This window comes from Elgaria multicarinata, chromosome 16, assembly GCF_023053635.1.
Source record: "Elgaria multicarinata webbii isolate HBS135686 ecotype San Diego chromosome 16, rElgMul1.1.pri, whole genome shotgun sequence".
NCBI lineage: Eukaryota > Metazoa > Chordata > Lepidosauria > Squamata > Anguidae > Elgaria > Elgaria multicarinata.
Window position 1 is genome coordinate 31,090,799 of NC_086186.1, and position 16,488 is coordinate 31,107,286.

At 48.5% G+C, this 16,488-nt stretch overlaps 1 protein-coding gene across 4 annotated transcripts in view; it reads right to left on the bottom strand.

Annotated features, from left to right (window-relative positions):
* MAN2A2 (mannosidase alpha class 2A member 2) overlaps positions 1 to 16,425 on the bottom strand; it is a 29,312-nt gene extending 12,887 nt beyond the window's left edge. For all 4 annotated transcript variants that reach the window (XM_063142748.1, XM_063142751.1, XM_063142749.1 and 1 more), the window contains exons 1-4: positions 16,271 to 16,425; positions 15,558 to 15,815; positions 15,215 to 15,359; positions 3,667 to 3,838 (exon numbers count right to left, since the gene is read on the bottom strand). In XM_063142748.1, the coding sequence (XP_062998818.1) occupies positions 3,667 to 3,838; positions 15,215 to 15,359; positions 15,558 to 15,815; positions 16,271 to 16,402 (707 nt within the window). In that variant the 5' untranslated portion in view covers positions 16,403 to 16,425. The remainder of the gene's footprint in view (positions 1 to 3,666; positions 3,839 to 15,214; positions 15,360 to 15,557; positions 15,816 to 16,270) is intronic.
* Positions 16,426 to 16,488: the final 63 nt, after the last annotated feature.

The following is a 16,488-nucleotide window of genomic DNA, read 5'->3' on the forward strand; positions in this document are numbered from 1 at the left end:
ATCATGGTTTTCCCCTCCCGACAATTGGGGAGGAACCAGGGCACGCGAAGTTCTGGCTGGGCCTGCTGCTCCTCCCGGCAGCGCTACTGTTCTGGGCACCGGCTCAGTGACTGCCGGTTTCACCCGGCTCACGCCTCCCCCCACCCCACTGGGAAGGATGTGGGGCAGGCAGAGCAGTGACTGAGCCAAGTGCACCAGAGGAGACATTTTGTCCCAGCTTGCTTTGCCCGCCCAGCCACCCACCTCTCCTCCCATGGGGAGGACATGGGGCAGGCAGAGCAGTGAGCCAAGCATCTTCAAAGAGCACTCCCCAATGGCTGATCATGAGTTTTTGTCATTTTCAGCTTCGCGAGATAAATTTGATTTGCCTGCTACAGCTGAATGGATATACTTCGTTAGAATCTAGATTTGCTCCTGCTGCTTTCACAGCCTCGGAGTCCTCTTGATTATTGGAAATCCTTATTGAAGCTGATCACATATATCGACCTATGATTCATGTTGATACATACTTATTATCAGTGAATAAATACGATACACAGGAACTTAAGCAAGAATGGAACAGGGAATTGGAATGACTTATTTTATCTAATCAATGGACTGTATTTTCCCCCATCTGAGAGTGTCATCACATGGGGGCGGGGGAGTCGCATTTCCTTACTGTCGCTTCTCCACACTTCCTCATTCTTCCTGGAGATGAAAGAGGAAGTAAACAAAGACCAAGTGGCCCATCCGGAGGCTGTTTTTATTTCATTTATTTATTTTATTTATTCAAACATTTGTATCCCGCCCTGTATCACAAGGATCTCAGGGTGGCATACAGATAAAATCATACAAACAATATAAAACAATCAACATAAACAGCTAAAAACAAATCAAACCATTAAGAAGCTAAAACCAGTATAGAATGTAAAAACAGTAAAACCAATTAAAACTATTCAAACTATATACAGGCTTGGTGAAATTGGCCATCAAAGGCTTTGTTAAAACGCCATGTCTTAATTTGGTGCTGAAATGAAGCGAGTCAGGCCTCCAATGACATTCCACAGCTGGGGTCCCACGTCCCACCATAGCGTATGTCTCGGGTTGGTGGGACATGGAGGAGGGCTCCTCCGGCAGATCTCAGATCTCGGGCAGGCAGAGATAGGGAGAGTGGCGCTCCCTCAAGTATCATGCAGTTTGTCCTGTGCCCTGCAGGAGACTGCAGCATATTCTGTTTTTTAAAAAAGTTGGATTAAAAAGGGTCTATTTTGCAATGGAAAAATGAGCAGAAGGAGGAGAAGGTGTGCCAGAGGCAGACAATGTTGTCTAAATGTGTCCGGGTTTGGATTTTTACTGTCCACAGTTTTAAGTTCACCTTCCTGATGCAAGGATTGCAACTGGTTACATCAGCCACTGTAAATGTCAAGGTTAATTTGCAAAGTCTTGACGGGTGTGGTTTGATTGACAGTTCAGGTCTAATTGTTTGAGGGAGATAATATTGTGTATATAAGTCTTCTGTAAAAAGTATGTCTTCCCTCTCCTGTGTGAAAAGTTGTCCGATTATGTGAGTATGATATGCTGTGCTGTATATATTTGAATCTTCCAAGTCTTATGCCTCAGTAAATGTTACTGAAGAACTGCTGTCTGCTGTGTGCTATCTTTGTGGTATTCTTGCTTCTCTGGAAAGCTCTCTGGTCGTGTACTCTCCACCTGGGGAGAAATCTTTTACATCCAACAAAATGTCCGTAAGTGGGCAGCAGCGTGTGTGTGATAAAACACTCGTCTGATGAACCTCTGAAACAGCCCTTATACTACAACACTGTAAAGACGAATGCTCACCTCCTCTAAAGCAATGGATTGAAGACCATTCTGCTTCCCGGCTCAGAGCTGAGCAGAAGCATTGAAGAGCAGCTGGCCCAGCTGAACTAGAAGCTAGAAAAGGAAGCCAGCTCGCAGAGAGCAAGCGATCAGAGCGAGCGAACAGGGGGAGCAAACAGGAGTTTGACGGGGGAGTGTAGGGGAAGAGGAGACCAACCGCCCAGAGAGATTCGGCTATTTGGCAGTATAAAAGTGTAATAAATAAATAAATAAAAATAAAATAAAGGCAAGGAGGAGAAGAGAGGCCTCAAGGAAATCCAGGAGGCTGCCAATTCAAAGAGGCTGTGTGCTTGCCATGTGTTCCTGAGCGCTGAGTGAAGAAGTGAAGGGGTGTGTGTGTGGTGAGAGTTGCTGCAGGGCTTGAAGGGGAAATGGCCTGATTGCTGATTGTTGTTGTCGGCCACCCAGTGACCTCATTCTGCTTCCTGACTCAGAGCTGAGCAGAAGCAGAGAAGAGCAGTTGGCCCAGCTGAACTAGAAGCTAGAAAAGGAAGCCAGCTCCCAGAGAGCAAGTGAACAGGGGGAGCAAACAGGAGTTTGACAGGGGGAGTTCGGCAGGGGAGGTCTCTAATGGAAAAAACAAGGAGGGAAAACAGAAACAACAACAAAAAGAAAAAAAATCTTTTTCTTCTCTTAAGACATACTCATATAGTTGTTCACCTTCAGAGAGGACAGGACAAAGCACAGGCAATTCCACTATAATCAGAAAGGAAAAAACAAAGCAGAAATAGACAATATGGACGGAAAGGAGTCTAGCGGTGGCGACCTGCAAAGTGTGTGCAATGTTCGTGTTCCTGCCTGGGATTGACATGGCGTACACCTGCAACAAGTGCAAGCTGGTGGCACTTTTGGAAGAAAAAGTGAGAGGACTTGAGCGGCAAGTGTCCACCCTCCAAGGAATAAGAGAAGACAAGGAGTTCTTAGACAGAACAGTGGAACTGCAACAGCAACAAGAAGCACAAGAGATTGAAAGGCAACAGCCAGCTGAAACAGAAGTGGAGAATGCTGAGGTGAGGAAAGCCAACAAAGAGGAAACTCCCTGGAAAAGAGTGACAGGAGCAGAAGAACTCGAAGACACTCTGTAGCAGTGGAACCACTAGAGTTAAGCAACCACTTTCAGCTACTGGAGGCTGAGACTGGAGGACAGTTTGCAGAGGAAGAATTACAGGAGACACTGTGCAACAGTGAACAAGAGGCAGAAGGTAGGTCAACCAAGAAGAAGAGAAGAGTAGTCGTTGTGGGAGACTCCCTGCTGCGTGGGATTGAAACCCAAGTATGTCGTGAAGACCCATGGACTCGCCAGGTGTGCTGTCTCCCTGGAGCACAGATTAGAGATGTGACTGAAGGGTTATCAAAGCTCATAAAGCCCACGGACACATACCCCTTTCTTCTCATCCCTGTGGGAACAAATGATGTTGCCAAGCGGAGCTACGAAGAAATCACTGGAGCGCTGTGCCCAGTGTGTGGCTTCTCCCGGCTACTTGCGTGTAAGCAGCGTAGCTCACAATCTAAATTTTGCTTCAAGGAGTTTGTCTGAAATGAACCCATGCAAATGCAGACACATCTTTTACAACACAGTTCCGTAGACCCTCCTATATGGACTTGTAGAACTGGCATGGTCACTTTTGCTGAAGTACTGAACTTATTCCACAAGGCTCTTTCGCGAGCATGCAGAACAAAATGGGTAGACACACTGCACTTTTCCCATTGTATCATTCTTCTGAAAATATTGCCCTAAACATCTTTCTACAGATATAATGAGGGTCAAAACAATGGGTATTGGCTCCCCTGCTTCCTCCTTCCCATTACCTGCGGACAGCAGCCCGTTTCTGAGCACTGATGTTGTCCCACCATTTGGAGAAGAAGGAGATTTCAGACCAGATGAAGCGCCGCCGTGGGTCCTCCTGCAGCTTCACTACCATGCTGTTAAGGATGTGCTGTGTCTGGTCGAAGTAATATTTGTCAAACGTCTTGATCCAGCCTTTGGGTGATGGAAAAAGCAAACATTACTGCAGAGCCATTGGTCCAGGCACTTGGGCAACCCACAGCCTTGGGCCGATACAGAGCTGCATAGCCTTAAGTCTGTCCCCAATTGGGTTTCCTTTGGGTTACTTAAGGATCTACCATCTAATCATTCAAACCCATGACCCATTTAGACCAGCACCCTCAAGGGTGGGGAGGTTTGTCTTAGGGTATCCTTTCAAATGTTGCGACAAATGTACTGGCTCTGTGGCCTTTGCTCTTCAATAGATATCTGAGCTTCAGCAAATGGAGACCAAAACTGAGCAAATGCAAGGAATAAACTTTCTGGAAAGGACTGGGTTCAGCTGTGAACTCACAGAGCTCAGATATATGTCAATTTCTGAGTTTAGTTACAACACTCGGGGGGGGGGGGGCGGTTCTGCTGAAAGGCTGGATGAGGCCAAGCCACACTAGTCACTAGCCTTGGTTGCAAAAACAGTGACCCATACAAAACTTTCCCTGCCATAGCTATTACAGCAAGTTAGTTGCTGAGTCTTACAAATGTAGCCCTCCTGTGGTCTCTGCCTTAGTTACTTGGCTGAGTGGGATGGTACACCATCCTTGAGCACTGAGCAAGATAGGCTCCCTCTGACACCACTGCGGTCACTATGCCTTGGAGGGAAGGAAGCATTGGGAGGTTGGCATATTGATAGCCTTGTGCCAGGGGGAGGTTGGCAGTGAAGCTCAGCTGCAAAAGGGCACCTACCCGTACACTGCGCTCAACATCTAAGGTCCTCCTCTGAGTGCCTACTCCGAGGGAAGCTCGGAGGATGGCAACAAGGGAGAGGGCCCTTTCGGTGGTGGCCCCCAACTGTGGAATGATCTTCCTGATGAGGCTCCCCTGGCGCCAACGTTGTTATCTTTTCAGTGTCAGGTTAAGACTTTTCTCTTCTCCCAGGCATTTAACAGCATTTAACAACGCAAAGTTTGTTTTTTAACGGACCCCAGAACTGTTGTTTTTAAATGGATACTGTTGTTTTTATACTGTTGTTTTTATGTTTCTGATGGTTTTTAAATTTTGTATACTTTTTACTGTTTACTGTTTTTAACTTTTGTAAACCACCCAGAGAGCTTCGGCTATGGGGCGGTATATAAATGTAATAAATAAATAAATATGTGGGCAGAGCAGGGACCTGGCAAAGAAGGAGTCCCATGCTCACTCAGGGATCATTCCTGCCCATCATGAAAGCACAACGATGTGCCTGCAAAAGAGGTGGCACACGGCAAATACCAAAGAGCATGAAAGACAGGTCTATATGAAAAGAGCAATAGACATTTTATATCTAACCATTAAACCTTACTACCCTATGTTAATCTGGTGTTAAAAGGGTTAAATTATGCTGCAAGCAGACGGCAACTTCAAGTGAAATATGAATGATCTGATTTGGAATGGGGTGGCTTGAGTGAGGGTTTTGGGGAGATTTACAAGAAGACCCCCTAAAAAGACCCCAGACTCATATCTGAAATAGCCCCAGAAGTATATTCCAGACCCCTGAGCCATGGACATGAAGACCTTGAAGTTTGATTCTATGCTAATTGATGTTATACCATTAACTAAGACTTTAGCTAAGACGTGCAGGACTGTCTTTAAAGAAAGGCGGGGAAAACCCACAGTGGACGTTTACAAGTGGTTTCTCAGAGCACGGTCAAGGCCACGGTGTGCTGGGTGAGTGTGCTGAGAGAGTGTGTGTGAGTGTGCTGGAACAGAGCTGAGCATGCTCAAGATGTCCACTAGGAGGGGAAATTGTTTTGAGATCTTGGGGTGGCACCTGCTGATAAGAAATGTCCTCACTCGAAGTTGAGCGTGATAAGAAGTATACTGAGCAAACGGGATGCCTGGGATATGACCTAATGGAACACGAGTTCAAAGGAGATATGATAGATATTAATATGCCAATCAAGATAAGACACCCAGATGGCAGCCATGGTTTCTAGACCCCATGAGTATAACACGTGAAATATTGGGAAGGGGGAGACACCTAACTTCTGATTGGTGAATGGGTGGTCTAATCACTTATTCATGCCAATTGTGATTGGAAGATGGTGGTCTCATCACTTATTGACCCCCACCTTTGAGCCAGAACAAGTGTGTAAAAGCACAGGTAGCAGACCTGTAAGACAGAATTATTATTATTATTGGAACTTCACCTCGGACATTTGGAATGACGCAGTTAGGTAATTATGAATCTCTTTACAATTTTAGACTTTGGGACTCAAGAGTATTTTCTTGAAGGTTGGGACTTAGAACAATGATACTAGAATATATAGCAAAGGTTAGGAAAGGAAGCACCAAGTCCAAGAGGTCACTGGCATGGAAAATGAGCAGTGAGAGACTAACATACATACCCCACCCAAAACTCAGGCTTGCATGTCCACTTGAAAGGAGAAAAGCTTCAGTAAGTCATTAGCAGGTGGGGCACATGGAGTTAAGGTTCAGCACTATCTCTTACTAAGGCCTTAGCTAGACCTAAGGTTTGTCCCGGGGTCATCCCTGTTCATGTAAATGACACACAGGGGATCCAGGGAGCAGGCAGGGACGACCCTGGGATAAACCTTAGGTCTAGCTAAGGCCTTAAACTAAAAATTGCCTCACAGATTAGCCACATTAATCAGGAAGTAGGCATAAATATATCCAGGGTAAAAAGTCACATATCTCCAAATTGTTACATAATTACTTAGAAGCGTGGTGATTAAAGTTAAACGACTGACCGTCAAAGTGTCAAAAGAAGTGTTCTTCCAGCATTCATTTTGCCCAGGTATGTTGCTTGTTGTTAAAACCCCAGGCTCAAAGGCTCAGTGTTTCTGGCCTCCATAGGTTCAGTACCACCTCTACCATGGTGAATGGAAACCCAGGGTTCCTCGTTGCATCAGCCGGCTTTACTCTTTTGGCTGAAATCCCTCTCAAGCCATGGGACCCAGGGTTCTGCCAGACAGCCTCATCAATCCATTCCCCCAGAACCACTAGTTTTGGCCACCTAAGACCCCACTTTCACTGAAGTGGTGACCCCCTCCCAGACTTTTTCAAGGTTCCCCTAGCTCCATCTTCAGGAGGATCCAGCAAAAGGTAACATTCAGACTTTATTCTATTTTCTGGGTGTCCTTTGCCTACAAATTGTAGCCTCCACCCTCTTTATCTGCTTTCCTATTGTGTGCCGAATTTTGAGAAGTTAGACCAAGCATACTGGCTTGGCTAGCCCCTGGGCTACACAAGTGCCTTGTACCAACCACTGCAAAATCTTCCTTCTCTCTCAAATCTGTCATTCTCTCCCCAATCTGTTTCTCCACCCCCCCAAGCCCATAAAGTCCCAATTTGAGCTCAGCTATCTGCAAAGGAGAGCTTTCTCTATCTGTGGAAACTTGAGATTTTAGAATCCTAATGTTTGACATATGACAAGCATGCCCAGTGCAGTTCTTTTTGACAGTGGGAGAAGAGTACCTGGAAACTATCAATTGAGACAACAGTGGAGTAACTTCAAGGGCATTGAGAATCATTCTGCCTAACACTGAAGAAGTGAGGGAAAAGAAGACTGTTAGAGCAGTACGACAATGGAACCTATGACCTAGGGAGGTTGTGGGCTCTCCCACACTAGAGGCCTTCAAGAGGCAGCTGGACAGCCCTCTGTCAGGGATGCTTTAAGGTGGATTCCTGCATTGAGCAGGGGGTTGGACTCGATGGCCATATAGCCCCCTTCCAACTCGGCTATTCTATGATTCTATGACAGGGAGAAAGAAAAGGTTATGCTGGAATCCAGTGCAGGCTTATTCAGAGTGAAACTTTTCTAAACATACAGGGACAGATCTATTCATTTGTAATATCTATCCAGTTAATTACATATTTGTGTGTGTGTGTGTGTGTGTGTGTGTGTGTGTGTGTGTGTGTGTGTTGTTTGTGTATGTAGTTTGTGTGTGGTGGGGATTAGAACACTGTAATAATGTTTCCTTTTTAAAAACCAGGGAAATTCAATACTCAAAACACCAGTTAAGGTTATCTCATGTTGGCTCAAGCTCGAGATCCAGGACATTGGGAGCTAAGGCAGATGCTTTAACAGACATACCCCATGACTGGTAATGCTGTTGTGCAATGTCACAAATTGTGCTTGCTTACAAGCAACAAATAGGTATGATTCAACTCACAGGAAAATTCCTCTAGCAATATAGTAAGGCTCAGGTGCTTCATAAGACAATACAGGGTCATCTTTGCTGGCCTCAGGCATTCCATCCTCCCCATCTGGATTTGGGCCTGAAAGACCAAGGAAAAATGTGGCTGCATGGAGGGTAACTTGTAAGGGAGCACAATTTGTGACACAACATCATTACGGATCATTGGGCACCTCTGTTAAGGCATTGGTGCCCAGCTGCGACAATGGACTGGTTGAGGGCTAATAAACTGAACCTCTATCCAGACAAGACTGAGATGTTGCTAGAGGGTGGTTCTTCTGACCAGATGGAGGGCCCTCAACCTGATCTGGATGAAGTTGCACTCCCCTGAAGGAGCAGGTTCACAGCTTGGGTGCTCTTATTGAGTTATGTTTGTAACTTGAGCTCCAGGGGCCTCAGTGGCATGGAGTGCCTTCTTCCAAATCCAGCTGGTGGCCCAGCAACGGCCCTTATCTGGACAGGGATAACCTAGCTTCAGTTGTCTGTGCTCTGGTAACCTCCAAGTAAGATTACTGCAATGCACTCTACATCGGGCTGCCTTAGAAGATGGTTCAGCAGCTGCAGTTTGTGGAAAATACAGCAACTTATAATAGGTATAAGAAGGTCTGAACATAGTAGATCAATTTTGGCCCAATTGCATTGGCTGCTTATATGCTTCCAAGCTCGATTCAAGGTATTGGTTTTAACCTATAAAGCCCTACAAAACTCAGGACAGCAATACATGATGGAATGCCTCTCTCAAAATGAAACTACTCATATCTTACACTCAGCATCCAAGTTCCTCCTCTGAGGGAGGCTCAGAAGGCGGCAACAGGAGAGGGCTTTCTAAAAGGTGGCCCCCAATTGTGGAATGATCTCCCCAACAAGGCCCACCTGGCACCAACATTATTATCTTTTCAGCGTTAAAACCTATCTCTTTTCTCAAGCATTTAACAGCATATGATGAGTTCTTAATCATTCTTGGATTTCTCTTTTATGGATGATTACTCAATGTTCCTTTGTATACTGGTTGTGTGTTTTATGTAAAGTTATGTAAAGTTTTTTTTAAAAAAAATGTAAGTTTAATAATTATAATTATTAATACGAATACTAATAATGAACATAAATATTAGCTTCCATTTCCCTGTATTTGTGAAGCTTGAACCAATTCTGATTTTAAACCCTTAGATTGTATTCATTTTATTATTTATTACAGTAATTTACACACTGCCTTTTAGGATATACATCCTACCAAGGCAATTTACATGCACCACATAAAAATAGTGAAACCACAATAAATACTAACAAATAAAAGTAAAATAAATAGATCAGGATCCCTCCCCCAGAGCAGTTGGTGGAAGATGGCCCTGAGGACAGGAAGACCGCTGTGGTCCCTGCCTCCCTCGGAATCCTTCCCACAGGTCGGTATATGGCTTTTAGAGTTTAAAATTTTAAAATGATCTATTAAAAATTATAAACTGGATGCGCTACTAGTGGCCATTTGTTTTGTTTTTTGGAGTGCTGTACTGCCAGGATCAAGCTTGTTCTCCCTCGCGTGAGGGGAGGGGTTTCAGTCAATCAGATGCAGAATCTGAAGGAGGACTAGAAATTTACCAGCCAGGACCAGAAGTGGGGGAAGAGATCCTCCAAGACTCTTTAGGAGTCAAGGATGAATCTTTGCAAGAGTTTATTAGAGAGAGTCCATCCTTCCATGGTCCCTGGGAACTCAGCCACTGTCAGAGAGGGAGGGGACTTCAGAGTTGACAGATCCCAGTCTCTGCCACAGGGTCAAGCGAGCAGAGTTGCAAGCACCAAAGAACTCTTGAGAAAAACAGTCCCCGAGCTAAAGTAGTTGGGGGGGGGGGGATGCTGTCTTTTAGTTAAGAGCAACTGCCTAGCTTAGTCAGCCCAATTAATCTTAGAGGAAATCTCCTTCCTTCAGGTATGGAGATATGTTGATTTGCTGAATAAAGCTTTGTGGATTACACAGTAGACCTCTTTATTGTCTCACATCTCAGTGGGAGGGCTTAGAATCACAACCTCTACCATGCGCATCACATTGCCTGCATATCAGTTGATTTATCTGGTTTTGTGGCCAGAGAAGGGTGGAGCCCAGCTGAGGCAGGCTCTGAGGTCTGAAATGTTTTTAACCTGGGTTTGGAGGTGTGTCAAAAAGTTCTGGATGGGGTTACACTCCCCCTGAAAGGCTGTATTCGCAGCTTGGGGGTGCGTCACTCCAAATGACAGCCCAGATAGATGCAACAGCTAGGAGTACCTACTATCAGCTTCGGCTGATACACCAGCTGCACCCCTTACTAGAGCTGGAAGACCTAAATTTGGTAGTGCACGCGCTGGTAACTTCGAGGCTCGATTTCTGCAATGCACTCTACATAGGGCTACCTTTGTGCCTAGCCTGGAAACTTCAACTAGCGCAAAATATGGCAACCAGGTTGGTCACCGGTACATCCAGGGGTGACCATATAACAACCATCTCCTCACTGACTGCCAATTAGTTTCCGGGCAAAGTATAAAACTCAGTTAGCTGGGGGAAAGGTAATAATGGCCGGGGAAGGCAACAGCAAACCACCCCGCTATAAGGCCTGCCAAGAAAACGTCAGCAAAAGCTGGCGTCCCTCCAAGAGTCAGCAATGACTCAGTGCTTGCACGAGAGGTTCCTTTCCTTTTCCTATTACCTTTAAAGCCCTACCTGGTTTGGGTCCAGGTGACCTGCAGGATTGCCTTCTCCCATACAATCTGCCCTGCACACTCAGGTCCTCTGGGAAGGATTTACTCCAGTCAGCCACAACTAGGCTGGCAACTGTTACCCAGAGGACCTTTTCTTCTGCTGCCCTCAGACTGTGGAATGGCCTGCTGGAGAAGAATCGTCAGCTTAATGCTGTGTTTAAGACGGCCGTAAAGACTAGTCTCTTCCAGTAGGCCCACCCAGATGAATTTTAGACCGAAGAATTTTAAGATGCTGTGATTATTTTAATATTGTATTGGTTTTATATGCTCTTTTAACTAATTTTATGTATATTGTATTTAGTGTTGTTTCCCACCTCGATCCAGAGAGAGAGGTGGGTAATAAACATATTATTTTGACCCTTTAACCTTTTCCAGTCCTTCCAAGAGTACTGTGTCCAGTTCTGGCTGCCATATTTTAAGGACAATGACAAATTAGAGCATGTCCAGAGGAATGTCACCAGAATGGTGAGGGATCCTGAAATAAATTCCTACAAGGAACAGTTGAAAGAGCTGGGTAGGTTTAGCCTAGAGAACAGATTACAGGGAGACACGATTGTGGTTTTCAAGCATCTGAAGGGCTGTCATGCAAAAGATGGGGCACACTGGTTCTTTGTTTCTCCAGAGAAAAGACTACGACTATTTGGTGGTAATCACAGGGATGCAGATGAGGACGAACTCTGTAACAGTACAAGCCATTTGACAGAACACGTTGCCTTGGGAGATGGTGGGTTCTCCTTAGCTGGAGACATCTCAGCAGAGGCTGGATGGGATGCTGCAGTTACATCTTGTACATGGAATGGGGCTAGCTGGCCAAGGTCCCTTTGCGGGGACACACTGCAGCCCCAAAGTGGAGAGCACTCAGGAGCACTGCAGCACTGCCCAGGAGCAAACACACACCAGCACTGCCAAACACTCAGATGGCAGCCAGAGCCACAAACACCTCAGTCCCTTGTGACTTCCATCAGCCAGGATAAAGCCTTGTGTCCACACAGGTGAGGCCAATTGTTTACACTTCCCTCCCCAAACCCTTTCCTCGTTACAGGGTGCTCTTGAGCACATGGGGTAGATGGGCTGCCCAGTGCACCATGTGAGAAAGCCAGCCCAGCTGAGAGAGCACCAACATCATGCAGACAGCTGCTCAAGGGAGGATTGAACCACATCCTTTCAAACAGGGTCCTGTGCCATGGCACACTGCCTGGCAGCCTCCAAGAGGGTGAACTCAGGCCTGCTGCTTCTTCCTCCACCATGCACCTGCCAGCGATGCTGCATGTGATCAGCAAGCACACATATGAGGTCAGCTGTTCCTATGCATATGGCGCACACAAGGTCCTCTCAGGCAGGGGGTCTATTGCTGGTGGGCCATGGCGATTCCCTGCATAAAGAACGGGGGTGACCAGCAGGTCCAGGCCCAAGCTCCCAGCAAGCTTTTTGCCCCAAGTGGCAAAATAAGGAAGTAAGAAATGTGGTGAAAGCAGAACACATTCTCTCAGGGATACCCTCCTCAGGGTTTGGAGAGGGTTCTGCTGGTGCAGAGGGAAAGGATGTGGCCACCCACTCCCATCTAGCACCTGTGTGCTCCCCCTCAATCACAAAAACACCCCCACAGTAGTCTCGCTTGGCCTTGGTGGGGTTTAGCACCTTGAGGGTGTCCAGAACTGGGCCCATTAATACAACTGGCTGCTTCTGCCTCATCATGAAGTTATGTAGCACTGGCTGCACCACCACCACTACCTAGGCTTTGAGGTCTATGTCACATGTCCCCCTCATATAGTATAGACAATGGAAGTGCATCTTCATCGTGCTGAAGGCAAGTTCAGTGGCATTGGCCTATATGGCCAGGCAGGTCAATGGGCATCAGGAGTCACAGCTTCTGGTGGTAACCCACCACTTGTTGGGAGAAGTACAGGTGATGAGCTACTTTGCTGACTGCTCTCCACCCGTCATAACACCTACCCAAAAGCCAGCCGCACCCATCAAGCCTGGAGTCCAGGAAGATCTGTCAGTGTGATGCTGCTAAAACCTGGAGTCCCAGACATTCCCAGAGTTTAGCATTCATGTAAAGATGCACTGAGCATCACAAGTATCTGTTGCAGTACATACTGGGAAGGAGTGGGGGCAAAACTGTCCTATCTGTTGCACCGAGGAAGCCCATGGTCATGTAACATGTCCCCCAACCTTGAACCCTCCTCAGCTTCCTCTCAAAAGGGGGCAACAATGAGATCCTCACACTAGTGCAGCGCTGCTTCAAGGAAAGCGTTGAGGCACCAGCGAGCATTAGGGGATGATCTGCTTTCAGTTCCACCCGTTAGCATGCAGCACACATTCTATCGCACCCTTCATCTCCCTTGGCCAGCGAGGACAGCCTTGGAAGGCCACTTGCTACCAGGGCAGCAGACAATGGATAGCAGTTCCTTTGAGAGACAGAAGCCAGTCTCAGACCACCCCCAACCCCGGCTCATCTCGGCAGCCCACCTATGCTAGGTACCTTCTTCTGCCATTCAGCCCAGTCGCTTTCCCCTTGTGGTCATGGCCTCTGGCACAAGGAGGGAAAGCCTTGTCAGTAAGGGTCAACAAGGACCCTCCAAGTCAGGTTGGCACAAAACAGAAGAGGGAACCTGTGCAGCAGAAGGGAAGACGGCATTCACGCATTCATGACTTCCAAAACATTATGCGCGGCACATCCGTGTACTCTTGTGCCGATACACTGAAGGAGGATTCATTTCCAAAATCCAGATAAAGTCTGGGCACTGCACCCACGAGAGATCAGGCACTGCATGTCAGAAGAGGTGGAATGACACTCACTGATCTATTGGGAAGTGAGCTCAGTGGGAAAATCCATCAAAGGGTTCCAGAAGCCCTGGATTGTGTTCTCTTGCTAGAAGAACACATTTCCCACGACATCATACCTAGGGAAGTTGGCAACAAAAGCCTTTCAGGTGAGTCCTTCTGCATGGGATTAGGGATGCAATGGCATCTTGTGTGGCAGCCAATTGACCACGGAGCCCTGGAATATTGCATGGTCCCTGGGAAAGGGAAAGGAGCTCAGTCTCTCCCCTGAAGAGCAATCACCTGTACTGAAGGTGGTTCTGTGCTGTGTTGGCCTGCAAGATGCAAGGATGTGCAAAGGGACATGTCATGCTGCATAGTGCAACTCCAGTTGCAGGAGCAAAAGGCAGCGCGATAGGCCCCTGGTGAGGACAGCAATATCTGTTTTCATGATGGCCAAAGAGCACACTGCAGCTTCAACCAGGCAGTCAGCCATGTGCCTCAGCCCTGGTGGGGGGTGGGGGGTTTACTTCACGCCATGGCTGCCTGGCCACAGAGTGACTGATGCTGCAAAGGCGGATCCTCCTCTTTCCCTCAGAAGTGTGTGGAGTCGATACCAGCCTCTCCCATTTCCATAAGCTTACCCCAATATTTGGCTGCATACATTTTGTGACATGCTGGGGGTAGGGGATGGGGACGGACGGACACTGTCCTCACAGTCAACTTCTTCCCAAAGCTCCAGAACTCTCCACCTGCTTTGCCTCCCTGCTGTTCTTTGACCTGATCAATTGCTTACCAGACCAGAGAAGTAGCCACACTGGGGCAGCAGAATGGGAGTAACAACAGGGGCGCAGAGGAGGGCAATCCTCTCCAATCCCCCCACCCGAAGGATTGCGGCAATAACCCTAGAGGTGGTGGGAGGGAGCTTAGGCCACCCAGTGATGGCAGCAATGTGGCAGACCAGGAGGGAGGCCAGGCAGGCAGGCTCTCCGTGCTGTGCTGGTGGCCCCTCACCTGCCCAGCCGCCCTCTCACCCAGTTTATAAATGGCTGCATCCACACTCTCTCGTCTTTGTAGCTCCCTCCCTTGCAGGGAGCCATTTCCCCTCATATAGCTGCCAATACAATTATGGGTTCGCCACAGACCTTCCTGTCCATTGGACGGCAGAGCTGGCTGTGTGCTGCAGTAGTACTCCTTCCTTCCTCATCTGTTTGCATGGCAAAAGAGTGGCAGGGTGCCGGCTCTTGGTGTGTGTTCAGTCAGGGGATTTCACCCCCTGTCCATAAGCTACAGGCATCAGTTACTCCTCTCTTTGGTCTGCTTTGGGGAAGGGTTGTGGCCTCTCTCTCTCTCTGGCTGCTGCTTGTGCATCGTGTGTGTATGTGTGGCGGGTCGGGGGTTCTCATTGGCTGCTGTCTTACATGAATGGCACTTTTCCGTATGGCTAAATGCAGGGCATCGTTGGCATGTGACCTCACGATTAGTGCCTGGTGCCTGAGACTGTCAGCATTACTGCCTTCACTTTCGTTCCTGCAGCTGTTGCCGTCCTGTCAACTCCGTTGCTGTGCTTGGGCAGAGGAACATGATTATATTATTTTGCCATTAGCTCTGGTACAGCAGGCACCAAGGTCTGGCACAACTGTGCCTCCCGCCAAGCAGGTGGAAATCCTGACTGCCACTTGCTTACCTGGGTCATTGTGGGAATGAGGTACCACAAATACTTGCAGCAGCTCCGTGTTCCATTCGTGGGGCTCATAACTGATATCAAAACCTTGTTTCCACACCCCACCATCCTGGTTGTCATATGGGAGTAACGCAGAGACAGCCAACATCTGGGAAAGGAAGACTTAGCAAGGGAACTGTCTCCTTCATGGATCACCTGCCCACCTCCCCCCAGTTGCCTCCATCACAGGTGCATCCTCAGGACTCTGCTACCAACTCATCTCTCCCACTGGCCCACCCAGCTCTCAGAGGTTGTCCTATTTGCCTTGACTCGCCTCCGTCGCCCAGTCAGTCCACCCCAGCCTCACCTGTAAGTCTGCCTTGTGGCCATTGCTCCCCAGTGCAAACTGACAGTCCTGAGAAGAAACGGAGTAGAAGCTGGGCCGGCTCTCAGGGGGCAGGATCCAGGAGCCGTTGGGCATGTGGAAAGGCAGCACTACAGGCGCCCCCTCGGCATTGGCTGTCAGCTCCAGAACAGAATCCTTGATGTGGCTGATGATTTCATGGTTCTCCTCCAGGAGCTGCTCCAGCTGCTCAATTCGGTTCTGCAGCACTGAGATCTGGCTCTGGGGATGTGGCGGGGGGGGGGGGGGGGACGGGGACACACACACACACACAAAAAGATGAGACAGCAAGTAGAGGGTTTCCCTATCTGCCTTCCCCTGCCTTGCCCCATGGCAGCGGAGCCACTGGGCAGGCCGGCCGTCTCCCTGCTTGTGGAAGTACGGATGGGGCCTTTAACTTGAAAGGGACCGGTGCGGCTCTCCGCAGCAGGACCTGGTCATTAGGAAGGAGGGACAAGGGACCAGGGGGTCTCTAGAAAGTGCCCCCCCCCCGAGCGCCCTCCCATGGACCACGGGCTTGGAGAGGTCCAGGCAGGCACAGCCATTGCTGCCAGGGCTGCCAGCAGCAGCCCTGCCTGACCGCCCCGCGCAGGCCCCGCCTGGCCTCCAGTGCCGGCCGGCCGCCTCCGCAAGAGGCCTGGGCAGGAGGCCCCGCCCGCTGCGTGCCCACGACTCACCCTGGGGAAATTGCCCCCATTCTGGTGCCGGGCAGGGTCGTGCTGCACGCGGTCCAGCATCAGGTAGAGGGAGAAGACGGCCACGCAGAAAATGGCTGCCCCGCACACCGTCACCTGCTTCTTCAGCTTCATCCCGGGGCTGCCCGCGGGAGCATCTGCAAGCAAGCCAGCCGGTCACACCGCACGGCCCACCCCGGCTCCTCGACGTGACCCGGAGC